At 43.1% G+C, this 27,434-nt stretch overlaps 1 protein-coding gene across 4 annotated transcripts in view; it reads left to right on the forward strand.

Moving 5' to 3' along the window:
• SPG11 (SPG11 vesicle trafficking associated, spatacsin) overlaps window positions 1-27,434 on the forward strand; it is a 73,558-nt gene that overhangs the window by 29,341 nt on the left and 16,783 nt on the right. For 3 of the 4 annotated variants that reach the window (XM_040227450.1, XM_040227453.1, XM_040227452.1), the window contains 11 exons: window positions 537-682; window positions 1,810-1,971; window positions 4,353-4,419; window positions 7,902-8,067; window positions 9,055-9,260; window positions 9,646-9,754; window positions 10,677-10,836; window positions 11,225-11,497; window positions 12,118-12,318; window positions 13,040-13,147; window positions 25,124-25,286. In XM_040227450.1, coding sequence (XP_040083384.1) covers window positions 537-682; window positions 1,810-1,971; window positions 4,353-4,419; window positions 7,902-8,067; window positions 9,055-9,260; window positions 9,646-9,754; window positions 10,677-10,836; window positions 11,225-11,497; window positions 12,118-12,318; window positions 13,040-13,147; window positions 25,124-25,286 — 1,761 coding nt within the window. The remainder of the gene's footprint in view (window positions 1-536; window positions 683-1,809; window positions 1,972-4,352; window positions 4,420-7,901; window positions 8,068-9,054; window positions 9,261-9,645; window positions 9,755-10,676; window positions 10,837-11,224; window positions 11,498-12,117; window positions 12,319-13,039; window positions 13,148-25,123; window positions 25,287-27,434) is intronic. The other variant, XM_040227451.1, reaches the window with a different exon arrangement.

The following is a 27,434-nucleotide window of genomic DNA, read 5'->3' on the forward strand; positions in this document are numbered from 1 at the left end:
TCCATAGTATCTTGGGCTTCTGTATGAGCTCTTTGTTGAAGACATTAACTGTTAGGCTGTTGTCTGTTGTTTATTTCTCCCCTTGTTCGTTACTACCTTTCAGTTTTCCTTGTTTCCGTCCCCTGAATGGAAGTTTTTATCTTTACATAGACATCTGTTTTTCTTTCCCTTTGTAATCTGATTTCCTATCGCTTTTACATTTAGAAAGCCCTTACTGTGGGTAGAGCTAAAAATTCATTTTCTTTCTTAGAATTAGATGATTCATGGGTGTGTTTGAGTCACTGAGTCCTGTCCTACTCTTTGCCTCCCCATGGACTGAGCCCTCCAGGCCCCTCTGTCTATGGAATTATCCAGGCAAGAGTGCTGGCGTGGGTTACCATTTCCTTTTCCAAAGGATCGTCCTAATTCAGGGATTAAACCCAGGTCTCACACATTGCAGGCGGATTCGCTATCATATGAGCCACTAGGGAAGCCCATATAATTCTTAGCTTAGTATTTCTCTCTCAAGGAGAAAAATGTACTTTCTTCTTTTTCAGATCCCAGACTGATCTTCCAGGCTAGCCTTGCAAATGCTCAGATACTGATTCCCAGCAACCAGGCCAGTGTCAGCAGTATGCTATTGGAAGGACATACCCTCCTGGCCCTTGCTACCACAGTGTATGCCCCTGGGGGCGTCAGCCAGGTATGAACAGCACTTTCACATGTTATAGCAACCTAGGACTGATTATAAATTTAGCAGAAATAGCTGTGGATCTTCTAGATCTCAGTTGATTTAAAATGTAACCACGTACCAGTATTTCATTAAAGAGTATAAAACAACAGTGAATTTTTAAGTTTTATGTCATATCCTCTTAAGTTGAAAGGAGACCGATCCAGTCAGCCCTCCATATCCAGGGGTTCTGCATCCACAGGTATGGAGGGGGCGACTGTACTACAGCATTTTATTTGAAGGACTTGAGGTCCTCAGATTTTGGTTATCTGTAAGGATCTTGAAACCTATCCCCTGTGGATACAAGGGGCAACTGAATGTTCTGTAGAGATTTTTTTTCCCCCTTTATTTGCTCTCTGATAGCCCAGGTTTGTTTTTAGGATGGAATCAAGATCTAATTGCTCCTTGGAGTAAGTATACTTTGAATCTTGGCTTGGGAATTACTCTCTATTATTTGACCTCTTTGAGAGCTAAAAAGGAAATCATAATTTTTAGCTACCCTGAAAAACTTTTATGAGGAACCCAGTGAAAATTTGCCCATCTCTGCTTTTTTGAAAGTGTAGCGTGGCTGGTTAGAGGGAACTTAAGAATGCTGCTAAATATCTAATCTGTAAGTTCCTTACTGATGCTAGTTTAATTTAATTCCACCTGTTTGAGATGATGCAGTATATCTTAACTTCATGGTTACTTAGGTCTCTGTTTGTAATCACCCATTAGAAATTAGTCATAGAATAACTTGAGACCTGAGAGAAAGAACCTAAGAGTCATCTAGTCTAGTAGGTTTTTTTCTTTTAAAATATTTACTATTTAGTATCCAATCAAATATATTTAATGTCTTAAAATTTTAAATATTGTTGTAACAGGTTTTCCTTATGCAGTTTGAAAGCCACTGGCCTAGCTGAACCTTCTAATTTTGTAGCTGAAGAAACTGAAGCCTGCCTGATCCTAAGTGTCCAGCCCAGGGCCACACAGCTAGTTTGTCTTAAGTCAGAGCTAGAGCTGTTAGCCTGTTACTCCTTGCATCTTATGAAAAAAGGACTTAAATTTTGAAAAGAGGAAAAAGATGATTCTGTTACCACATTATCTGTCTTTTTATTTAGGTCGTTCAGAATGGAGAAACTGAGAACTCTCTGAAGAAAGTCGATCCCCAGCTACTGAAGATGGCATTGACTCCTTACCCAAAGCTTAAAGCTGCTCTGTTCCCACAGTACACCACCCCTAGCATCCTGCCTCCCGACATCACACTCTACCACCTCATTCAGGTATAGCACTGAGACATAGCAGCCAGGGTTCAGCCCCAGGGTTCAGCCAGAGTGGAAGAGAGAGACCATTCTGGGTCTTCCAGGTAAGGTGACGTGTGCGTGCTCAGTCATTTTCGACTGTGAGCCCCATGGACTATAGCCCCCCAGGCTCCTCTGCCCATGGGATTCTCCAGGCAAGAACACTGGAGTGGATTGCCATTCCCCTCTCCAGAGGATCTTCCCAACCCAGGGATCAAACCAGGTCTCCTGCATTGGCAGGCGGGGTCTTGACTACTGTACCACCTGGGAAGCCGGAGTCTTCCGTGTGTAGGCCATTTAATGTAGGAAATTACTTATACAGAACGATAGCCAAAGAGAGAAGCCAAGTGTGTCGTGACGAGACAACCTCAAAATTGACAAAGATGGATGTCATCAACACCCCTAAGGCTGCCGGAAAGTAGTGTTACCGAGCCCAGCAATGGGAGCCTCTCTGAGAGACACGCTCAGAACCAGGCTGCCTGCTGGGGGCTTGGAGAGAGGGTAGGGCTGGAGCCTTGTGGGAGATGCTCCGGAAAACACAGAAGGGGAGAGCATCTCAGTCCCTCCCCTCTTCTTCCCACCTTTACTCTCTCGTGGCCACATGTGTCCGGTGGCCAAAGCGCAGGTGAGTTTGGGAAGTGCGGTTGTCCGGTTCAGGGCAGAGCACGAGAAAGGTGGAAATGGGTGGGAGGGCAGACAGGCAGTCGGCCAGCGTACTGGTCTGCTACTCATGGAGAGCTGCTTCATGCTACCACTAATAAACTTCTATCTCTTCTCAATGAATAGGGCTGTTCATTTAAGTCACCTTTTTCGGGACAAAGACTTCTTAAAGAATGTGAGAGAGCTACAAACCCTGTACCCAGAAAAATTGCATATAATTTTGCTTATATTTTCAAAGGAATTCACAGGTTCCCTGAAACCTATTGAGGGATTCTCAGTTAAGAACACTTTCTTGACAGAAAAGAACAAAATTCTGAAAGCAGTTATTCTTCAATTAAAAATTAAATACTTTTTTAAAAAAAGAACACTTTCTTTTGATCATTTCTCACTTTAGAAGGCTTTAGCTTTTTTTCCTGAGTACAGATATTCTCATAGTGTCTTCAGTTAAACGTAAACCCTATAATCCTACAAAAATATAAAACCTCTTACTCTAATGTGAAAATTTTACAGACCTGTGCTACTAAAAATGTGGTGGTCCCCAGGCATACATGAGTCTGTGAACTACTTGTTGCTGATATGTGTCAGCCGGGTTTTTTGGGTTGTTTTTAATGTAGCAAAACTTTCTTGAAGAAGGAAGCAGTCAGCTAGATTTATATTTATCACAAGCATCTTATCTCATTGCAGAAATGAGATAAATGGGTTATTTAGATAAAAGTGGATTACATAAAAGCATAAAAAATACATGTTTTACTACACAAAGTGGATCCCATCAGCCTAAAACAGAAGTGGTTTCCAGTTGTTCTTTGTTCTGTTTTTAGGTTGAAGCAGTTTGTTAGTCCTGTTGTTTTAGAAAAGTATTCCCTCTTCACTAGACCCCAAGATTCTCCCTTCATTTAAAGTTAAAGTTGCTTTGGAATTCCCTGGTGGTCCAGCGGTTAGGACTTGGCACTTTCACGGCCATGGCCCAGGTTTAATCCCTCGTTGGGAGCCTTAGAATAAATGAATGAATGAATTAAAGTGTACTCACATAAATAAGCTAACACACACACACATGTGAATCGAATTAGAGCTGCTCTTTTCCCCGCCATCCAAATCTGGCCCTGATCGATGCGTTGTCTCCTGCATGGCCCTCTGTCCCCGCCCCGCAGGCTGCTCGCCGTCGGCTCAGCCCTTGGCCCACACATTTCAGGCAGCCGGTGCCCCCGGCTCTCGGGTCCTCGGTGGCTGGCCTGGCCTTAGTCTGTCTGTCTTCGGTGGTGGTGCTGCTGCTTTGGCCGTGGTGTCGCTTTAGCCCGGGGCCGAGCGCTCTCCCCTGACCGCCTGCAGTGCTCCTTGTCTTCATGGTAGCGTTCTCTAGCCTCTTGGTCCTCTTGCCTCTGATTCCAAAGCACTTACAGAGCCCATCTTTATGTTGTAATTGTTGCTGGTTCTACCAAAAGACAGTAAACTTCGGAGACAGTTTGAAATGAAGAGAGTCTTTAAATGAAACAGCCAGTTCTGTTTTTATTAAAGTAGAAAAATGTCTCATACCATCTATTTTGTTTGTAGCTGTTTTCAAAGAATTTATATCTAGAAAGATGGGAGGTTTTTAATTGCCATGGAAAGGGAAGCAGACTGGAAAAGAGAGTGAAGCTCTTCGATATGATTCAGTTCACTTCAGAATCTGCTAGCTTGTAACTGATTTGACCTCTCCCCTTTTGCAGTCATTGTTGCCCTTTGACCCTAGCAGATTGTTTGGCTGGCAGTCTGCCAACACATTGGCCATAGGAGGTAAGTCGTTGCGTATTCCTCTTGCTTGAGAAGCGTTTCAGCAGTGTTGACAGTAGAGGATCATTTATGTAAAGCCAGTCTAGCTTTCTCATACTTTCTATCTTAAAAATAGAAACTTAAAAAAACTGGCGTGCCTTTTTTTAATTGAAGTATAGCTGATTTGCAACATCATGTTAGTTTCAGGTGTACAGCACTATGATTCAGCTATATACCCTTTTTCAGATTCTTCTCCCTTATAGGTCATTACAGAATATTAAGTGTGGTGCCGTGTGCTATGCAGTAGGCCATTGCTGGTTCTCGGTGTTGTTTCTAGTAGTCTGTACATGCTAATCCAGCCTGAGTCACCCCTCCCTGCCCTTCTCCCTGTTGGTGACTGTAAGTGTGCTTTCTATTCTGTCAGTCTCTTTCTGTTTTGTAAATAAGTTCGTTTGCATCATCTTTTTAGATTCCACATCTAAGCGATATACTATTTGTCTTTGTCTGGCTTACATCACTTGGTGGGATAGCCTCTAGGCCCACCCATGTTGCCACTGCGGATGGCATCATTTCATGATTTTCATGGCCGAGTAGGATTCTGCTGTATGTATATATGTGTGGGTACATACAGACATAAATACATCTCACATCTTCCATTATCTCACATCTTCCATTATGTGTATATTTTCTGGTGTGTGAGATTTTTTGTGGAGTGTATATTTTGTGGTGTGTATAGTTTTTGTGGTGTGTATATACACACGTATATTTTCTGGTGTGTGAGAGTGTTTGTGTGTGTGTGTGTGTGTGTGTATCACGTCTTCTTTATCCAGCCACTTGTTGATGGACATGACGGTTGCCTCCCTGTTGTCAAAGTGCTGCTGCGGGGGACCTCAGGGTGCCTGACCGTTCTGTGTTAGTTCTCTCCAGATACATGCCCAGCAGCAGGGTTACTGGATCTTGTGGTAACTCTGTGTTTGGTTTTCTTAAGTAACCTCCATACCGTTCTGCCTAGTGGCTGTTCCAGTTTACATTCTCACCAACTGTGTAGGAGGATTCCTTTTTCTCCATACCCTCTCTAGCATTTATTATTTGATGATGGCCTTTCTGACCAGAGTGAGTTGACACCTCATTGTCGTTTTAATGGGAAACATTTTATAGAAAACTGAACTGAAAACATACTTTGAGTTAAAAGTCATGAGGTCACTAGTGCTGTACTTGCTGGAAACTGTGATTTAGACCTTCTGCTTAAATTTCTCCCTTTCCAGAAATCCTTGTTCACTTGCAATATAGTATTAATGTTATAAAGGTTACAAGCGTAGGTGTTTTTAACATCAGACAGGTCTCGGCTCTACCATGTAATAGCTGTATGGCCTTGGGCAACTGATTTAACCTCTCGTCAGTTTTCCATGAAATAAGGTAAGTGACAGCGCCTTCCTCACACACCACGAGAGGCATTTAAAAAGCTCTTAGATGGTAAGCTCCAGGTGTGCACACACTACCATCCTCTCTAGACCATAAACATTTCCCTCATTTTTTGTGTGCCATTCCTAAACTCTGCTTTTTCTGTTTCTTTTTTACTTACTCATTTTGAGTTAGCTTTTAATATCATATTACCTGTGGTGCCTCTGCCTGAATTACTGTAAAGTAGGATTCAAATCCATACTTTTCACATAATACATACCCTATAAATATTTACTGAAGTACATAAAATGCGTTTTCTAACATGTCAATTTTATAAGTTCAAATTACACCAGGCATATGGAATTTGCCTGGTGCCTAGCGCAGTGCTGGGCCTCTAGATGTTCAGCTGGTATTTGTTCAGTGCAGGATGACGTAGTGCTTATTGCATTTTCAAGTGAAAACATTCCTTCTAATCTCAGTGAGGTTACTGGAGGGTAGGCGGAATCCCCGGTGCGGGCTCTGATGGCTGCAGCCCCATCCGTTGGCCGGAGTCCTGAGGTCCCGGTGAATGTGGAGCACACCAGGGGGCTGAGAGGGAGCTGAAGGGCCGCTCCTGCCTTGGTTTAGAAGCTTACAACATATTTGAAGAAATAAAGCACAAATTCAGTGAGAGAATTCTCATGAAGATGTAATGCAGATGTTTTAAATCGGAGGTTGCATTTCACTAGAATGCGTGCTTCTCTTTTCATATGGTTTTACCACGGAAAATGACCATAAGGCAGCTGCATGGTGATTTGGCTTTTGCAGCAGGTCAGAGAAAATTTTCTCTTACACAGAACCTCCATACTGGCCCCCCAAACCACTAAAAAAATCAGGGTCTTATTTGAATAAAAACTCAAGTTTGGAGACTTCCCTTGTGGTTCAGTGGTTCAGATTCCACACTTGCACTGAAGAGGCACGGGTTCAATCCCTGGTCAGGGAGCTAAGACCCCACATGCTGTGCTGTGTGACAAAAAAACACAGAGACTCAGATTTGTTCATTTGGCTTTATGTGCACTCTGTAAATGATGAATGAGTGAATGGTTCCGCATGCAATTTTAAGTTATCAAAATCAATCTGCTCTTACAGAGAATACAGATGAGACGTGACGGTTTTTTAATCTCGAGGGAGATGCAGTTTTAAGGAATAGCTTTGTAAGATGACAGGCTCCTCTAAAGTCTTCAAATCTGTTTTTACTTAAGAGCCTAGTCAGAATGTAAAGATCCCTTTGGAATTGCATGGGAGGATACAGATGCACTGTGTTCCAGAAATGGTTCCTTACAGTTCAGAATATTTTATCTCCTTTTTTAAGATAGGTCTTTAGTGGTTAAGAAGCAATTAAAGATAAGGGCTTGACAGGAACAATTATTTCATATGAACTTTCCACATCCACATATCTTTTGACTTAATATTTCTCTACAAAGAGAAAAAATGCTTTTTTCTGCTTTTTCCATGGGCGCAGAGGAACTTTGAAACACTCTCTGCTGGTCTTAGAAAGATGGTATGATGTACATAATAAGGTGCTCATGAATACAGCAACAGAAACAAAAGTAGGTATAATGAAAGATTGTTAGGGTATTAATGTGGAGAAAAGAATATTCTTCTCAGTATTGGAAAAGGTACAATGCATTGGTCTTGGTGAATAGAGGATTCGTATAAATATGATACGAAGGCGTTCACTGTGTAATGAGCTATGTGAATGAATTAAAAAGCTCTGTTTGCCATTCATTAACAGATTTTGTAGTTAAAGGGTTATTGCCAGTGTGAACTTAAAGAATCATCAAATACAGAATTACAGCATCTAAAATAAGTTCAGTAGGTTTACAACATAATTTATAGGTTTTTATGTGGCTTCTGAGGTACACATTTTTGTGTAAAATGAGGGCTACTGCTCCACGTTAAAATAAAATTATTACATTTTGGTGGTTCAAAGTGATACACAGTGGTACAAAATGATGATAGCGACCAGTTTCCTTTCACCGTTGCCAACTTAAGTTTTCCACGTGCCGATCTGAAGTTAATCACAGTGAGGTGCAGAGGATTAACATTGCTTCACTTTCCCCCAGATGCAGCGAGTCAGCTCCCACATTTCTCTAGCCCTGACCTGGTTAGTAAATACGCTGTCGTAGAGCGTCTGAATTATGCTTATTATTTGCGTCATGGGCGGCCGTCGTTTGCATTTGGTACTTTTCTGGTTCAGGAATTAACGAAGAGCAAGACCCCCAAGCAGCTGTGAGTATTTAAAACATAATTGATACTCTTAAAAGCATATTTGTGTATTTTTATACATGCCTTTATAAAAACCTACTGGAAACATACCACAGTTGGTCGTTTTATTTTTCATTTGTACTTTTCTGTATACCCTAGGATTCTCGCACTTAATCTTACTTTGTGAATAGGAAAAAGATTAAAATATATTTTTAAATACCATAAATATATCCTAGAATCATGTCTTTAAAAATTGAACCAGGAGCTTGCCTAATGTTAGCAGTTTCAAAGAGGGAGTTCTGTAATTAGATGTGAATTCTGTATTTAAGATCTTGGTCTTTTATAGTTCACTTTTGTAAAGCACAGATTTGGGAGGAGTATTTGATATAATCAGCAGCTAAATACAGATTTAGTATGTTGGTTTATTTTATAGGTAACTAATGCATCTTTATGGTAAAATATTCAAGTAAATCAGAAGGGTGAAAAATGAAAAAGTTTTGTCTCTCAGCTTCAATTCTATTGTACATAGTAAAAATAAGCATGGTTAATTTCTTGTGTATCTTTCCTCTGAATTTTTCTATTCATATAAAAGAATATATATGAGTCCTTTAAAATGCGTGAGCTTTATGATGTCACACTTTAGGTGCCATTAATTTTCTTGGTAGTTTGTGTACAGACTTATAATTAGTAAGATCACAGGTTGACAGTCTTTCATAAATTCTGTTCCATGTTCCCCTGAATGAAGTTGGAAGCAAAAATTACTTGGCCTATGAATAGGTGTCTTAGGAAAAGGTGAAATATAAAGGAATAGGGGGCTATGGAGCCAGAAGACAACTAAAAGCTACCAAGAACCTAAATGGATGAGAACAAGGAGTGGAAAAAAGCCGGGGGTGGGGACGGACCGGGGAGGAAGTCACAAAGTCCACAGGTATCACTGATGTAATTGCATCTGCTTTTCCTGGTGAGAAAAAAGTTTCACATGCTGTGATTTTTGATTCCTTTCTTTCTCAGGATCCAGCAAGTAGGCAACGAAGCCTATGGTTTAGGCCTCTCCTGCTTCCACATATCTTCGATAGGAGCCGCCTGTGTATGCTTCTTAGAGTTGCTTGGTCTCGACAGCCTCAAGCTCAGAGTTGATATGAAAGTGGCCAATATAATTTTGAACTACAAGTGTGGAAGTGAAGATGCTCAGCACAACTCTGTCAGAGAGGCTCTAGGTATAGCACCTTCATGTCATTTGTTTTATTTACAGGACAAGGGACAAATAGGTCTAAATCATTGAATTGTGAGTGGTTGGGGAACAGTTATCTTCTGTTTCATCCTTTTTCTGCAGAATGTTTGTACTTTATCTTATTTCTTTGGGCCTTTAATGGGTTTCTGAAATGTCTCTGGGCCACACTCTCCTGGTAGAAGTGCCCAGTCCCTGGAATCCCCTGGCAGCCCAGTGGCTGGGACTGGATTTCCCTGCAGTGGCCCGGGGCTGATCCCTGGTGAGGAGCTAGGAGCCTGCACGCCGTGCCTTGTGGCCAAGAAAGAGGCAGTGCCCAGTTTCTGACCGTGCTTTTCTCGTAACCGTATTGTGTTGTTTAAATTTCTTAACAGCTGAAAAGCTGTCTAAACTTGCTGTGGGTGAGAGGGCAGCCACAGAAGAGTTGCTTGTTCTCTTAGAAGAAGGCATGTGGACCGGCATTCAGCAGCAGGAAGCACAGAGGTGTGTGAGCTGCAGCCCCCGCCTCTCTCTCAGGAGACTTGGCCGTTCCAGTCTGCGTTTGCCTAGTGTTTCTTCTCTCAGATGCTTTTGCCAGTCCCCCTAGACCTTATCTTCTTCCTCATGGAGCACGTAGCATATTTTAATGCATCTTGTCATCAGTGAAAGGAGAATGAAGGTAATGATTCCTTCTTGAGAGAGGGTTCCCGAGAGCTGCAGAGGAGCTTTGCCTCTCCCAGGGCCTTGGTGGTCTGAGACGTCTCCACTGTTAACATGTGAGAATCGGGTGCAGGATGGGTCTCACAAAATTTGACTCTAAGTGATGTCCTTGATTTTTTTTTTTTTTTTCTTGCTAATATATGTCAACTGATAATGGAAGGTGAGATGACCATCTTTCCACAAAAACCCCTCTCTTTACACATTGATGTCATCTTTCCTCTCTGCTGTCCACTGGGGCTGACCCTGCCACCCCAGCCCTGAGGGTGCACCTTCTCCTGTCCCTCCCGTCACTGACCGTGTGCTCAGCAGGTACCCTCCCCTTAGCGAGGAAGTTCAGGTGCCTGTCAGGCCTCCCTCTGACACTCTAAAGGGAATCATGCAAGAGAATTAGGCACTCAGTTTCTTGAGGGACTATTTTCTCAGTTCTCCTAAAGATGCTACGTTACATAGCTGGTTTGACAGACACTTGGTTGGTACTGGCATGGGGGCCGGGAGGGAGGAATTTTGCCAGTATGCTGAGAAAGCTGTTGTGCATTCTGGATGAAAGTTCTTTTTTCAAAGCCTTCTAGTAAATATTTGGTGTTTGTTGAAAGGCATTTTAGAGAATATACTGTAGTTAAATTTATTTATTGCTAAGTTTCCAGTTTGAAGCTGTATTTTAACAAGTTCTTTCCCTCTTACCCCCATATCCACTCCCAATTACAAGGTTATCCAGTGAATCCAGCAGCCAGTGGGCATTAGTGGCACAGTTCTGCAGGCTCCACAATATGAGACCAAGCACATCTTACCTTAGAGAGTGTGCCAGAGCAAATGACTGGTTACAGTTTATCATTCACAGCCAGCTCCATAGTCACCACCCGGAGGAGGTAAGCCACCAGTTGTTCCTGGTTACTAAAAGAGAGGAAGTTGGAGCACTTCTCAGAAGACCGTGCTCTTTCTGTGGTTTATCATAAGCTTTTGCTTGCTATGGTGACTATTTTTACTCAGATTTCTGTGGGTTGGCTTCAGACAAAGGACTAGTCATTACTACTAAAGAGCTGAAGGAAGAGTTTGTGTGACTCTAGATTGAATCTGGAAACTCGCTCAGACATAACAAATGACTTTAAAATTGTGTGGTCACTTCTGACAGACAGCGGTCACTTCTGACAGTTCGGGGTGAGAATGAACAAGTTTGCCTCTTTGTCCAACATTTTTAGCTCCAGCTGAAATTGGAATTTGGTTGTCTTTTTGATCATCATCTAATATGTTTTTTAGGTGAAATGTCTTCTCCAGTATTTCAGCCCTGTTCTTCAGGACCACTTAAGACTGGCTTTTGAGAACTTGCCCTCAGTGTCCAGCTCCAGAATGGACAGTGACCAAGTCTGTAGCACGTCCTTCCAGGAACTCCAGAGACACAAAGAAGAGACGACGGATTTCTTTCAGCTTCTGCTTCAGTGTTCAGAGGTGCCAGGCTCCTGGTGCTGGCTGCTGGGAGAAGCGGTGAGACAGAAGGCCCCAGTCCTTAGTGTCCTGGCCTCGTGTCTCCAGGTGAGAATCTCAAAAACCCTAAATTAGGGACTCCGAGGGCAGGAGAAAACGCTGAAAGGAGACAGAGAAGGCTGACGTCAGGGAGGCTGTGAGGCAAGGGCAGTGAGGCTCCCGCGTGGGCTTGCAGGTCACTGACACCTGTGCTTCTCCCGCTTAGGCCCCGGGCCATCTTGGGCGCTTCCCTGTGGCTTAACGTTCAGTAACTGAAGTGGTCAGAGCCTTGGCTCCGGGCTGGCAGTCACAGAGAAGGGTGCTTTGGTGGGCCGACCTCCTCTGCGTCTTGAGCAGGACGGAGGATGCTCAGAACAGTCCCTTGGTCAGGAGGTCTGTGGAGGACAGGCCTGTTTTCTTACACGGAGTGCTTCCCTGACCCCCACATAGATTCCCTCAGGTTTTTGGCCTTCTGGTCTACTTGTACTCTGCAGGACAGCTTATAGTAGTCCCTTGGTCGTTCGTTAGAGTTTGTTTCATGTCGGAAGGCTTTTCAAGTCATCTTAACCAATGTAGTGAGGTGACTTGTTCTCAACAGGGAATACCCATTTGTGGTTGTAGCATTGCTGGAAGCGTCCTCAGTCAGGCAGTCCGTGTTCCTTACTTTGAAGAGTTTTCTCCGCTGGCAGGGCGCCAGTGCTGTCTCTTGTCTCTGTGTCTGGGTCATCGCCTCTGTGGAGCCCCGCGTTGCCGCTGAAGCAGTGGGGCTGCTTCAGAACTCGGGGGAGGGCCACGTCTGGGGCCTGGAGCACCTCTCCGTCATCTGGAGGACATTGGTAACAAGGCAGAAGATCAGGACTCTGATCGGAGGGTTCCAGCTTTTCTTTAAGGTAATGTTAGTTCATTTCTTTCCTCAGTTTAAAGGCCTTACTTCAGAATATCCACCACTGGCTTTTTCAATTATTCCTGTCCCTGGGTTTTTTTTTTCCAAGCCAACAATAGATAATGATACTAGAACTATCACTTATTTAGCAAAGTGCTTTATATGTATCATTTTAGTTGATTCTTAAAATAATCCTGTGTCAAGTAGTATTTTATAAGGATGTTATCCTCATTTTAAAGAGTGCTATACTAAGGCTCACAGAGCTTAAGAAGCATGCCCAGGGTCTCAAAATGCTCTAGTAAATTGTTTACTTTTGGTTCAGATCCATACTCTAATTCAAAAACTCCTATCCTCCGAACAGAAAGCTCCCATCGAAGTGATGGAAGTGTGCTGGCTGATGCCACAGACCAGCAGTAGTTAGCAGGTCAGTGGAGGGTCGCGGTGTCTTAGCAGCATCCAGCGGAGCATCCGCTGCTCGTGTGTAGTGGACCAGGCACAGGACAGACAGAAGATGGGCTGTTGAGTAGGTGTGCCTGGCCTGAGGTCTTTTTTCCAGAAGGAAATATAAATTTAATTTCTGTTCTTTCTAACATAGATGATTTCACTTTACTCTGAAGCTTTATTAACAGTTTTGTTTTACTGTAACCTCTCTAGTATTGGCATCATTCATTGAGAAAACAGTATTAAATTTCAGGGTTTTGTAACTTCATTCAAACTCTTCCTCCAAGGGTTCCCCCCTCCTGCTGATGATGGAGGTGTATGAACTCTGTATGGTCTTCAAGAATTATAAGGAGGCTGAAGCTAAACTTGTGGAGTTCCAGCAGAGCCTTGAAACTGTAAGTGGGAATTATAGTACTCTTTCTCGCTGATCTGAAATTGACTAAAGTGGCCTCTCAGTCAGGATATGACAAGTTGAATAGCTGTTAACGTGGCATGACTCACACTGAATCCTTTGTACCGCCCCAGAGATGGAGAGGCAGGACGGGGGCTGCAGTGACCTTGCTTATAGCACATCAGTTGCCATGGATGACAGGGAGGGGTCATCCAGTGTGCTGATGACCTCTGATCATTACCCTCCCATTGTAGCCAACCTCAGTGGCAAAGGAATTAATGGCGTCTGCTGTGGATGCCACAGAGGAGTGTGGTGGTTACAGGGGCCGTGTTTTGCCAAAAACCAACCTTGGGTGTGAAGGGGATTTAATTCTGCTTTTGTTCACTATGACAGAAAATAATGGCTTTTTCCATCAATACTCTTGGCTTCTGTCCAAATGATGCTGAACCTTACGGTTAATTTCAGGCTTTACCTATTCCGGTGCTTGTTTTGGGCCTGTTCAGCATGTGGAACTGAGTAACCCTATGGAAAAAAGAGGAACTTAGAAAAAAGGAAAAGAAATACGCCTTACTCCTGCTTGGAGTTTCAGCACTTTTGCCCTCTATCCTAAAAGAGCTCTATGATAAATGAGACAAAACTATATACTGATTTTACCCACAAATATATCACAGTGGAATCCTAGTATAAGATTTTCCTCCCAGTCACATTCATCTTAACTATAGTGAAACTTTTTTAAAGTTTTATTGTTTGAAAATATTGAATCAGTTATTCAAATACCCCTGAGGTTCCTAAATTATGGAAAATAGAGACATTCATTTCCTTGGTCTGTCACTCTCCATGACTGGAGCCATACCAGGTAACTTCTCTTTTTTTATTATTAATTGTGATAAAATGCATGTAACATTTTTCATTCTAACTGATTTTAAGTGTATAGTTCAGTGGTATTAAGTACATTCACATTATTGTACAACCATCATAACCATCCATCCCTGTAGCTTTTTTCATCTTGTAAAACTGAAATTTCATAGCCATTAAACAGTAACTCCTCAATCTCCCCTACCACTGGCCCCTGTCAATCACCATTCTACTTTCTGTTTTTACTGTTTTGACCAAGTCCCTCGTGGCAGTGGAGTCACACAGTACTTGCTTTCTTGTGACTTGCTTGTCTCCCTAAACGGGGTGTTCTCTGATATCCTCTGATATCCTCAAGATTCGCCTGTGCTGTAGCATGTGTCAGAAGGTCCGTCCTTTTCGGTGCTAAATAATATTCCATTGTATTTACATACCAATCTGTTCATCTATCAGTAGACTTTTGGGTATCGTCTATGTTTTAGCTATTGCAAATAATACTGCCATGAATGTGTTGTACAGATACCTTGAGACTTTGCTTTCAGTTTGTTTGGGTATCTACCTAGAAGTGTACTTGCTGGATGATAATGGCAATTCTATTTTTGATATTTTGAGAAAGTACCCTGCTGTTCGCAGTAGCAGCTGTACCTTCGCCACCACGGCGCACAGGCTTCCAGCTTTCCACACCCTCTGAAACACTGGTTGGTTTCTGGTTTTTGATAGTCGTCCTCCTAACTGGTGTGAGAATGGTATCTCATTGTATTTTTGACTTGCGTTTCCCTAATGATTAGTGATGCTGAACATCTTTTCATGTGCTAATTGGCCACTTATATATTTTCTTGGAAGAAACATCTGTTCAAGTCCTTTGCCCATTTTTTAATTCAATTGTGTTTTGGTTGTTGAGTTTTAGGAATTCTCTACATATTCTGATATTAATCCCATATCATACATAATGATTTGCAAGTATTTTCTCCCTTTCTGTGGGTGGCCTTTTTACTCTGTCGACAGTGTCTTTTGATGCACAAAACTGCTTAAATCTTCATGGAGTCCAGTTTGCATGTTTTGTTTTGTTTTTTTGCTACCTGTGCGTGTGGTATCTTAGCCAAGAAATTATTGCCAAACCCAGTGTTGTGAAGCTCTTCTGTTTTCTTCGGAGAGTTACAATTTTTTAGTTGTTACGTATTTAGGTCCTTGGTCTCTTTTGAGTTAATTTTTGTGTATGTTGTTAGGTAGGGGTCCAACTTCATTGTTTTGCCTGTGGATATCCAGCTTTCAAGTTTTTTTTTCATGATTGTTTTGGCTATTCAGGGTCCCTTGAGATAACATATAATTTTAGAATTTTCTGTTAAAAAAAGGTCATGGGGATCTTGATAGGAATTAATTGAATTTGTAGATTTGGGGATAGTAATGATATTTTAACTATAGTAGACCTTCAATTTATAACCATAGAATGTATTTCCATTTATTTATGTCTTTAATTACTTTCAGTGGTGTTTTGTAGTTTTCATTGTACAGATCTTTTACCTCACTGTTTAATTCCTGAGTGCTTTTATTCTTTATTTTTGGCTATGCCATGTGGCGTGTGGGATCTTAGTTCTCTGAGTGGATCTTAGTTCCTCTACAGTGTAACCGCTGGACCAGAAGGGAAGTCCTATTTTTGATGCTGTTGGAAATGGAACCTTTTATAATTTCCTTTTCAGATTGCTCATTATTTGTATATAGAAATGCAGCTGATTTTTTGGTGTTGACTTTGTAACCCGTGACTTTGCTCATTTACTATTAAGTTTTATGGTAGTATCTTTAGGATTTTCAATGTAAGATCATACCTGCAAACAGAGATAGTTTTATTTCTTCTTGTATGCCTTTTATTTCCTTTTCTTGCCTAAACACTCTGGCTGGGCTTATCGAAATGTGTTGACTAGAAGGGGTGAAAGCAGGCATCTTTGTCTTGTTCCTGATCTTAGAGGAATGCTTTCAGTCTTGCACCACTGAGTATGATGTTTGTTGTGGGTTTTTCACATGCGGGGTTTTTTTTTTTTTTGAGTTGAATTTATGTGTTTCTGGCTGTGCTAGGTCTTCGGTGCTGCATGTGAGCTTTCTCTAGTTGCAGACAGCAGGGACTGCTGTCTAGCTGTGGTGTGTTGCTTCTCCTTGCAGGGGCTTCTCCTTGTGGAGGATGGGCTCCAGGGCGCGGGGCTTCTCCTTGCGGAGGACGGGCTCCAGGGCGCGGGGTTTCAATAGCTGCAGTATGTGGATTGTTCAGTAGTTGCGGCGCACGGGCTTAGTTGTTCCGTGGCATGTGGGATCTTCCTGGAACAGGGATGGGACCTGTGTCTCTTGCTTTGGCAAGCAGATTCTCAGCCACTGGGCCACCAGGGAAGCCCTCTCGTGAGGCTGCTGTTATGTGGAGGCAGTTCCCTTCGGTGCTTCGTTGGCTGAGTGCTTTCTTATCATGAGTGGTGTTTTGCTTTCGTCAGATGCCTTTTCTGCATCAGCTGAGATGATCATGTGTGTTTTTTTTCCCTTCATTCTGTTTGAAAACTGTGATGTGTACGTTTAATTTTGTACGTTAAACCATTCTTGCATTCCAGAAATAAATTCCATTTGGCTGTGGTATGCCATCCTTTTAATATGCTGCTGAATTCATTTTGCCAGGCTTGTATTAAAGATTTTTGCATCGATGTTTATAAGGGAGATTAGTCTGTAGTTTTCTTTTAGTGTCTTTATCTGTCTTTGGTATCAAGTTTATGCTGGTTTCATAGAATAAGTTGAGAAGTGTTTTGTCTAGTTTTTTGGGAAAGTTTGAGAAGGATTGGTATCAGTTCTTCTTTAAATGTTGGGTAGAATTCACCAGTAAACCCATCGGGTCCATGACTTTGCTTTGTTAGAAATTGGTTTTGGTTGGGAGTTTTTTGACTACCGATTAAATCTTACTAAGAGACTTGGTCAGATTATCTAATTCTTTGTGATTTAGTCTTGGTAGGTTTTGGGTTTCTAGGAATTTGTCCATTTCATCTTGGTTCTCCAGTTTTTTGCTGTACACTTGTTCATAGTACTCTTGTAATTATTTTTGTAGAATAGGTACTAATGTCCCCACTTTCTTTGGTAATTTGAGTCTTCTTTTCTTTAAAAGTTGTTTAATTTCCATAATTTTGTGAGTGTTCCAGTTTTCCTTCTGTTACTGATTTATACATCATCCCATTGTTGTCAGAGAAGATACTTCATATGATATCTGTCTTTTGAAACCTATTGAGATTTAATTATAGGTTAACACATGTTCTCTCCCAAGAAGTGTGCCATGAGGACTTGGGAAGAGCGCGTTCTTGCTGTTGTCTGGTGGAGTGCTCTGTGTGCGTCTGTTATATCTGGTCGGTTTTAGGTGAGGTCCTCTGTGTCCTTACTTGTCTGCTGCCAGCTTGTTCTGCTCGTTATTGTAAGCAGAGGACAGGCACGCCTCGGAGATACTGCAGGCTGAGTTCCAGACGGCAGCGGTTAAGTGAGTGCAGCACAGCGAGTCACGCAGCACTTTTACCTCCGTGTGCGGGTGAAGGTTATGCCGACACTGTAGTGTAGTTGGTTGGTGTGCAGTGGTATCATGTCTCTCTGTTGGGAAGGTCTCCTGGAGAAGGGAATAGGAGTTAACCCACTCCGCTATTCTTGCCTGGAGAATCCATGGACAGAGGAGCCTGACGGGCTGTAGTCCATGGGGTCACAAAGAGCTGGACACGACAGTGACTAACACTTTCACTACAGTTTCATATATATTCACAGACCTTCATGTTAAAAGTTTATTGCTAAAATATTCTAACCATGGTCTGAGCTTTCAGTGAGTAATAATCCTTTTGTAATAGTAATATCAAAGATCACAGATCACTATAACAAATATTATAATAATTAAAAAGTTTGAAATATTGTGATAATTACCAAAATGTTACTGGATTAAAAAGTAAGCTAGTGCTTTTGGAAAAATGACACTGATAGACTTGCTCAGCTGAGAGTTGCCATAACCCTTCAATTTGTACAACATGCAGTGTCTGCAGAGCCCCGTGAAGCACAGCGCAGTGAGTGGAGTGCGCCGGTGCTGGAGCCTCCCCCGTAACTGCAGAACGCTCTGCTTCTCCCTTCGGTTCCATCAGCCTCTGCTTCATGTGTTGTGATGGTCTGTTACTGGGCGTGTGAGTGTTTATAATTGGTACGTTTTCCTGCTGTGCTGAGTGCCTCGCAGTGTACGTGGCCCTCTTTTGGTTCTTTGGCCTTTCTAACCATGGTCTGTTTTGCCTAATCTTAGTGCAGCCGCCTCTGCTTCCTCTTGGTTGTTTACTGTTTGCACAAAATGCCTTCTTCCATCTTTTCACTTTAAGCCTGTGTCTTTGGATCTCAAATTAGGCTCTTGTAGACAATATACGATTTCTGTCCTTTATCGAGCTCATCTTGAAGAGATCTCTAGCCTTTCCCATTCAGTTGTTTTCCTCTTTCTCTTTGCATTGATCCCTGAGGAAGGCTTTCTTATCTCTCCTTGCTATTCTTTGGAACTCTGCATTCAGGTGCTTATATCTTTCCTTTTCTCCTTGGCTTTTCACCTCTCTTCTTTTCTCAGCTATTTGTAAGGCCTCCCCAGACAGCCATTTTGCTTTTTTGCATTTCTTTTCCATGGGGACGGTCTTGATCCCTGTCTCCTGTACAGTGTCACGAACCGCATTCCATAGTTCATCAGGCACTCCTATCTATCAGATCTAGGCCCTTAAATCTATTTCTCACTTCCACTGTATAATCATAAGGGATTTGATTTAGGTCATACCTGAATGGTCTAGCAGTTTTCCCTACTTTCTTCAATTTGAGTCTGAATTTGGTAAAAAGGAGTTCATGATCTGAGCCACAGTCAGCTCCTGGTCTTGTTTTTGCTGACTATATAGAGCTTCTCCATCTTTGGCTGCAAAGAATATAATCAATCTGATTTCGGTGTTGACCATCTGGTGATGTCCATGTATGGAGTCTTCTCTTGTGTTGTTGGAAGAGGGTGTTTGCTATGACCAGTGCGTTCTCTTGGCAAAACTCTATTAGTCTTTGCCCTGCTTCATTCAGCATTCCAAGGCCAAGTTTGCCTGTTACCCCAGGTGTTTCTTGACTTCCTCCTTTTGCATTCCCGTCCCCTATAATGAAAAGGACATCTTTTTGGGGTGTTTGTTCCAAAAGGTCTTGTAGGTTTTCATAGAACCATTCAACTTTTTAGCTTCTTTAGCATTACTGGTTGGGGCATAGGCTTGGATTACCGTGATATTGAATGGTTTGCCTTGGAAACGAACAGAGATCATTCTGTCATTTTTGAGATTGCATCCAAGTACTGCATATTGGACTCTTTTGTTGACCATGATGGCTACCCTATTTCTTCTAAGGGATTCCTGCCCACAGTAGAAGAATAATGGTCATCTCAGTTAAATTCACCCATTCCAGCCCATTTTAGTTCACTGATTCTTAGAATGTCAAAATTCACGCTTGCCACCTCCTGTTTGACCTCTTCCCATTTACCTTGATTCATGGACCTAATATTCCAGGTTCCTCTGCAATATTGCTCTTTACAGCATTGAAACTGGACACGGAACAACAGACTGGTTCCAAATAGGAAAAGGTGTGCGTCAAGGCTGTATATTGTCACCCTGCTTATTTAATTTCTATGCAGAGTACATCATGAGAAATGCTGGGCTGGAAGAAGCACAAGCTGGAATCGAGGTTCTTGGAAGAAATATCAATAACCTCAGATATGCAGATGACACCACCCTTATGGCAGAAAGTGAAGAGAAACTAAAGAGCCTCTTGATGAAAGTGAAAGAGGAGAGTGAAAAAGTTGGCTTAAAGCTCAATGTTCAGAAAACGAAGATCATGGCATCTGGTCCCATCACTTCATGGCAAATAGATGGGGAAACAGTGTCAGACTATATTTTGGGGGGCTCCAAAATCACTGCAGATGGTGACTGCAGCCATGAAATTAAAAGACGCTTACTCCTTGGAAGGAAAGTTATGAGCAACCTAGATAGTATATTCAAAAGCAGAGACATTACTTTGCCAACTAAGGTCTGTCTAGTCAAGGCTTTGGTTTTTCCAGTGGTCATGTATGGATGTGAGAGTTGGACTGTGAAGAAAGCTGAGTGCCAAAGAATTGATGCTTTTGAATTGTGGTGTTTGAGAAGACTCTTGAGAGTCCCTTGGACTGCAAGGAGATCCAACCAGTCCATCCTAAAGGAGATCAGTCCTGGGTGTTCATTGGAAGGACTGATGCTGAAGCTAAAACTCCTGTACTTTGGCCACCTGATGCGAATAGTTGACTCATTGGAAAAGACGCTGATACTGGGAGGGATTGGGGGCAGGAGGAGAAGGGGACGACAGAGGATGAGATGGTTGGATGGCATCACCAACTCGATGCACATAAGTTTGGGTGAACTCTGAGTGTTGGTGATGGACAGGGAGGCCTGGCATGCTGCAATTCACGACTCTTTGGGGTTGCATAGAGGTCGGACACGACTGAGCAGCTGAAGTGAACTGAACTGAGACAACATCAGTTGGATTGCATGTTTTTATCCATTCGCCCCTCTCTCTCTTTGATGGGAGAGTTTAATCTGTTAACGTATGCAGTGATTGCTGATGGCGAAGGGATTCTGTTGTGCTGCTTGTTTGCCGTGTGGCTTACAGCTTCTGTGTCCCTGGTCTCTGGCATTAGTGTCCTTTTTTGTGTTTAGCTGATTTCTTTGTGTAGTAAAATGTTTAAATTTCTTTCTCATTTCAGTTTGTGTCTGATCTAGAGCTGTTTCCTTAGTTGTTAACCATGGGGGTTACACTTAACATCCCAAAGTTACAACACTGTAACTTGAATTTTATAGAGGTTTAACTTCGGCAGCAGACAAACTGCTGCATTACAGCTCTGACCCCTCTCCTGTTGGTTGTTGGTGTCACAAAACTATATGCCTGGAAACATAAACTAGTCTTTCTTTTCAAAGCATTAGTCTCTTAAAGTATAAAGAAAACAAGGTTTGGAATTACAGGTCAAAGTTACAGTGATACTAGCTTAAACTAATAACTGTTCTTTTTTCTTTAAATGTATTGGTCTCTTAAACTATATAGTAAACAAAAAGCTGTTGTTGCAGTAATAGTGGCTTTATAATTGGCCGTTTCTTTACTTTTACTGAGCTCTTTTCTTTCTCCACACGGCTTTGAGGTGTATCTAGTGTCCTTTCATTTGACCTTGCAGGGTTCCCTTGAACACTTCGTGCAATGCAGGCCTAGTAGGCCCAGATTTCCCAGCTTTTCTTTATCTGAGAATATCCTAATTTCTCCATCACTTCTGAAGGGGAGTTTTGCCAGATACCATATTCTTTTTTCTTTATTTTATCTAAATAAGACATGTAATGTATTTTTTAAATTGATTTATTAATTTATTGTTGTGTTGGTTTCTGCCATACATCTACATCAATCAGCCATAGGTTCAGTTCCCCAACCAGAGATTGAACCCATGTCCCCTGCAGTGGAAATATAAAATCTTAACCACTGGACTGTCCCTTTAATGTCCTAATCTTTAATGTCTGACTCCCAAGGGAAAAAGCCAAAAAGAAGGTGGGGTTGAAAAGGGCACCAGCCTTTTAAATCCCCTGGAAGTCACTTCAGTTGAAGGGAGTAGAGCTTGCAACAATCAGTTCAGTTCAGTCGCTCAGTCGTGTCTGACTCTCTGCGACCCCATGTCCCGCAGCACTCCAGGCCTCCCTGTCCATCACCAACTCCCGGAGTCCACACAAACCCATGTCCATGGCGTCGGTGATGCCATCCAACCATCTCATCCTCTGTCGTCCCCTTCTCCTGCCCTCAATCTTTGCCAGCATCAGGGTCTTTTCAAATGAGTCAGCTCTTCACATCAGTGGCCAAAGTACTGGAGTTTCAGCTTCAGCATCAGTCCTTCCAATGAAGACCCAGGACTGATTTCCTTTAGGATGGACTGGTTGGATCTCCTTGCAGTCCAAGGGACTCTCAAGAGTCTTCTCCAACACCACAGTTCAAAAGCATCAATTCTTCGGTGCTGAGCTTTCTTTATTCTCCAACTCTCACATCCATACATGACCACTGGAAAAACCATAACCTTGACTAGACGGACCTTTGCTGGCAAAGTCATGTCTCTGCTTTTCAATATGCTGTCTATAGGTTGGTCATAACTTTCCTTCCAAGGAGTAAGCGTCTTTTAATTTCATGCTGCAGTCACCATCTGCAGTGATTTTGGAGCCCCCCAAAATAAAGTCTGACACTGTTTCCCCATGTATTTGCCATGAAGTGATGGGACCAGATGCCATGATCTTCATTTTCTGAATGTTGAGCTTTAAGCCAGCTTTTTTACTCTCCTCTTTCACTTTCATCAAAAAGCTCTTTAGTTCCTCTTCACTTTCTGCCATAAGGGTGGTGTCGTCTGCATATCTGAGGGTATTGATATCTCTCCCGGCAATCTTGATTCCAGCTTGTGCTTCTTCCAGCCCAGCGTTTCTCATGATGTACTCTACATAGAAGTTAAATAAGCAGGGTGACAACATACAGCCCTGACGTTCTCCTTTTCCTATTTGCAACCAGTCTGCTTGCAACAATAGGGGAGGTGAAATATCTATCAGTGTCTGCCTGCCTCTTTATTTGCACTGTGGTCAGAAGCAGCAAACAGAGCTCCGATCTTTGAAAGACCCAAGGTTCTCTATGCCACCCCTGCTGTCTCCTCGACACAAGGTGCGTGTAAACTGCTCCAGGAATATGTGCAAGCTGCCTTCCAGGTGGCTAGGAGTGAGAAATAGGTAGCTGCCACTGTGCTAAGGACTGAAATGGACCAAAATTATCCACAGTTTATGTTGCAAGTTTTCCTCTGGAAGTTGTAAGGCTTTGGCAGACCCCAGAGTTCCAAGAGTTCCATGTTGCACAGATTCTGCCAGGTAATTGTCTAGTTGACGAGACAGAATTCTGGTGTTTTAAATGTGCTGTTGTACACACACACATGTACAGTTTTTTAAAAAGGAACTTATTTTTTAGAGCAGTTTTGGCTCACAACAGGACTGAATGTACAGAGATCTCCCGTGTACCTCCTGCTCCCACACATGCGTGGCCTCCCCTGTTATCTGTACCACTTGCCAGAATGCTTTGTTACCAGGGATAAACCTGCGGCGTTGACACATCGTGGTCACCCCAGTCCATAGTTTACCTGGGTCACTCTGGGTGCACCTTCTTTGGGTACATATTTGGACAAATGTATAATGACGTAAATCCATGATCGCAGTGTTGCACAGCGTGTCTTCACTGCCCTAGAAGTCCTCTGTGCTCCCTGCTCATCCCTCGCTACCCCAGCCACTGATAGCCACAGTCGCTTCTACTGTCTGCAGGGTTGCCTTTTCCAGAATATGGTGAATTGTAACCATACAGAATGCAGACTATAGGTTGCCTTCTTTCACTTAGTAACATACATTTAAGTTTCTCTCCTGTCTTTTTCATGGCTTGGTGGATCATTTCTTTTTAGTGTAGAAGAATACCACATTGTCTGCATATACCACTCCATTCACCCACTGCAGGACTTCTTGGTTGCTTCCAAGGGTTAGCAGTTACAGCCAGAAGAGCTGCTCTAAACACGCACGGGCAGGTTTTCGTGTGGACGTGGGTGTTCAGCTCGTTTGGGGTCACTAAGGGATGCTCGGTCATGTGGTGAGCGCGTGTCTAGCTTTGGGAGAGGCCGCCAAACTGCCTTCCACAGCGGCTGTGCTGTGTTGCGTTCCCACCAGCAGTGGAAGCGAGCTCCTGAGGCTCCACGTCCTTGCTCACCTCTGGTGTTGGCAGAGCTCCGGACCCTGGCCTTGCTAATAGCTATGTTGTGGTCTCTCACTGTTGTCTCATTTTGCGTTTCCCTGATGATACAGGGTATGGGTCTTCTCCTCATATGCTTATTAGCTGTTTGTGTGTGTGTTTGGTCAGGTGTCTGTTAAGGTCTTTAGCCTGTTTGGTTTAAATAGTGTCGCTTATTTTCTGTTGAGCTTTAAGAGTTCTTTGTGTAGTTTGGGTAACAGCACCTTAAAATCAGCTGTGTGTGTTGCAGATGTTTTTTCCAGGCTGTGGCTTTTCATCTGATTCTCTTGACACTGTCTTTTGTAGGGCAGAGGTTTGTAATTTTATTGAAGTCCAGCTTATTCCTTTCATGGATTATTTCTTCGCTATTTCATCTTAAAAAGGCATCGCCACACGCAAGGCCGTCTAAGTCTCCTCCCGTGTGAACTCCTAGGAGTTCCTAGTTGTGCATTTCGCCCTTCGGTCCTCCAGGTATACGCTTCCTCTTGCCTGTCTGCTCCTGCCTCAGCCCCTACCAAGGCTGAGTGCAGCTGCTCCGTCTCTGCCTCAGCTCTTTACTTCCATATGTTTCTTCCTTTAACCAGTTCCATCATCTGTCTGCTGTAGACCCTCTTCTTAGAGCAATAGAGGTAGGGAATCAAGGAAATAAAAACTTAAGAAGCAATACTCTGATTCAGGCCTAGTGCAGCTGCAGCTTGGTGTCATCTTCCTATTAACATTTGTAGCATTTGATTGAAATGACAAAAATTCAGGTTTACTAATAGAGATTCTTCTGTAATGATAGTGTAAACTATAAGCACACCAGTACAACCAGCTCAGAAATATTAAACAAGTCTCTTTAAGAGGTCTTCACATGTGAATTTGAAATCTTCTGGACTCCAAGGCAAGCTTAGACCCTCTCTGAAGAAGCTACCAAGTGAAGCATGTCTGGTTAATTTCACAATCACTTGCAGGGCTATAAGTTTGGCAGTCACTATCTTGGGGGTGTTTGCATTGCTTCACTCCGTTCAATCTTTAGGTCTCTCTCCCTTTTTTAACTTTTACACACATAGCTCTCTACACCAGAATTCCCCACAAAAAGACAAACTACAAAGCTGGCAAAGAGGGCTTATATCTGCTATACCAATGACTGCTGTCTGAAAAGGACCTGAAGGAAGCATCCTCCTTTGTGACGGGAGATGCCTTGGATGGGACCTTGGCTTTTTTAGACATTCTCAAGTTTTGGAGATTTTTTTGATGTGCTGTTCCTGTGAAACCACTCTCCCTGCCCCTCTCTTCTTTTTCACAGCTTGAGACGGCAGCCGCAAGGGTCCCCGCCACCATCCCCGTGCCGTGGCTGGAGGAGCACGTGCGCTTTCTTGTGAAGCTCACGCTGCAGCAGTCCGGCACCCAGTACGAGCTGGGGAGGCTCTTACAGCTGTTTGTCGGAATAGAGCGTCTCTTCTCTGATGGTAAGACAGTCCTGACGTTTGTTGCTGCTAGGAAGTTAGCATACTTAATCTTCAACGTAGTTTAGAAGAGCACTCAGGAAATTAAAACGCGTGTGATCTAAGACATTATAGGCCAGAACGTGGTGTGACGAAAAGGCAACAGGAAACTTCAACCAAGGTTAAAGCATTTAAAACAGCGCAGCAGGGTGGAGCGCGACTCGTTCGAGCATCCGCCGACTCTGAGCAAACAGCCGATCTCCCCTGGCTGACGCCGGTACTGCCGCCACTGCTGCTCTTTCTCTGACAAGTGACCTTAACGTGTCACCATTTCTCAAGGTCACAAACTTGTTTCAGGAATGCCTAATTCATTTTGAAGGTTTTAAGAGACAGATTGTGCTGATTTTTTGCAGATTCTTCTAGACACTGGCAGTCTCTAAGCTTAATGCTGATTGAATGAAACTAGTATTCCCTTATTTTCTTTTCTACTTTTTAAGAATTTCAAGTTTTTGTTGAGTGGTAATGTTACTCTTTTACACTAGATTCTAGTATTTTTCACTCCCAGGGTTATTTTATCACATTTAAACTCACAGATGTTCAACTGGAAGCTCACATTTGCACAGAACAGTGCTAGAATACCTGGGCTTCATGCCAGTCTTGTATAGGCTGTGCAGGCTTGAAGGAAAGAGGGGGTGTTTCCAACATGTATTATATCGGAGCTACTTGTCAATTACTGTGTAGACCAAACCGTAGATCCTTTTAGTATATTGTCATTGGTGTATAGTAACTTTAAGTTTTTCAGAAATGAATTTCCTGTTTTCTTGCCAAAGTCCCATATCTTAAAAGATTACAAAGATTGTCTATGCTGTTAACCATTACCATAGTGACTTATTCACATAATTACATTGTTTTTATATAATATTTTTATGTGTATACCATGTATGTGCTTAGAAAAGAGAAACATGTTTGTTTTTTTTAACTTACATTATACATTGTGCCAGCATAGAAAGCCAGCACACCCGTACTGGTGGTTATTACACAAGGTGTCTCTGTCCCTGGAATTAGCTACCTCCCAGCACAGCCCAGCCGGTAGCAGGGGGAGCAGACCCTGTGGAGTGGTTTGCATGTCCCTCCTTTATCACAGGGCAGACGGAGGCTCTGTGTTACTCTATCTGAGAGTAGGCACAAACCAAACCACATAAATTATTGGCAGAGAATTCCTAGGGTTATTCAGGATAAGAATTTCTAGGGCAGATAAATATTGTATCATTTCACTTACACGTGGAATCCAAAGAGTGAATGAACAAGCAGAACGAAGTAGAAGCAGACTCACAGGCACCAGGAGCAGACTGGTAGTTGCCGGAGGGAGGAGGGTGAGGGGTGGGCAGAGTAAGAAGAGGGTCGAGAGACACACACCCAGTTACAAAGGAAGTGAGCCGCAGGAGACGCCCTGGACAGCCTAGGGAATGTGGTCAGTAGAAGTGTGAAACCTTTGTGTGGTGGCAGCTAGTTACTGGGTGTATCGTGGTAATTATTTTGTAATGTTCAGAAGTGTCAGGGGCTTCCCTGGTGATTCCCTGTAAAGAGTCCGCCTGCCAGTGCAGGAGACGGGGGTTCGGCCCCTGATCCAGGAAGGTCCCACGTGCTGCAGAGCAGCCAGGCCCGTGCGCCACGACTGCTGAGCCTGTGCTCCAGAGCCCGCGTGCCTCAGCTTCTGCAGCCCGCACGCCCCAGGGCGTCTGCTCGTGTAAGAGAGAAGCCACCTCGGGAAGCCTGCGCCCCGCAACCGGGAGAAGACCCTGCTTGCCACAGCTAGCGAAGAGCCCACGTGCCGCAGAGACACAGCACAGCCAGAAATAACCAGCTAAGCAGAATTTAAACAATCAAGGGTAAAAAATACCGAACCACTATGTTGTACACTGGAACTGACGTAATATTGCACGTCGGTTATCGTTGGATTAAAATTTCCTGGGGCCATCAGTGAGTGCTTAGCTGGGTCTCCTTGGGCTGCGTTAGATGTCCGGGAGAGCACGCGGGGCTCCGTTCCGGACGCCGGGGAACCACGTTAGGGTTCTGGCTGCTGTTTAGCTGTCCTGCAGGTTATGTATGTCTGGAAAAAGAAGGAACTGACCTGAAAGGCCAAAGCTTCCCAAGGCTCACTGAGCTGCTGCT

This window comes from Oryx dammah, unplaced genomic scaffold (assembly GCF_014754425.2).
Source record: "Oryx dammah isolate SB20612 unplaced genomic scaffold, SCBI_Odam_1.1 HiC_scaffold_26, whole genome shotgun sequence".
NCBI lineage: Eukaryota > Metazoa > Chordata > Mammalia > Artiodactyla > Bovidae > Oryx > Oryx dammah.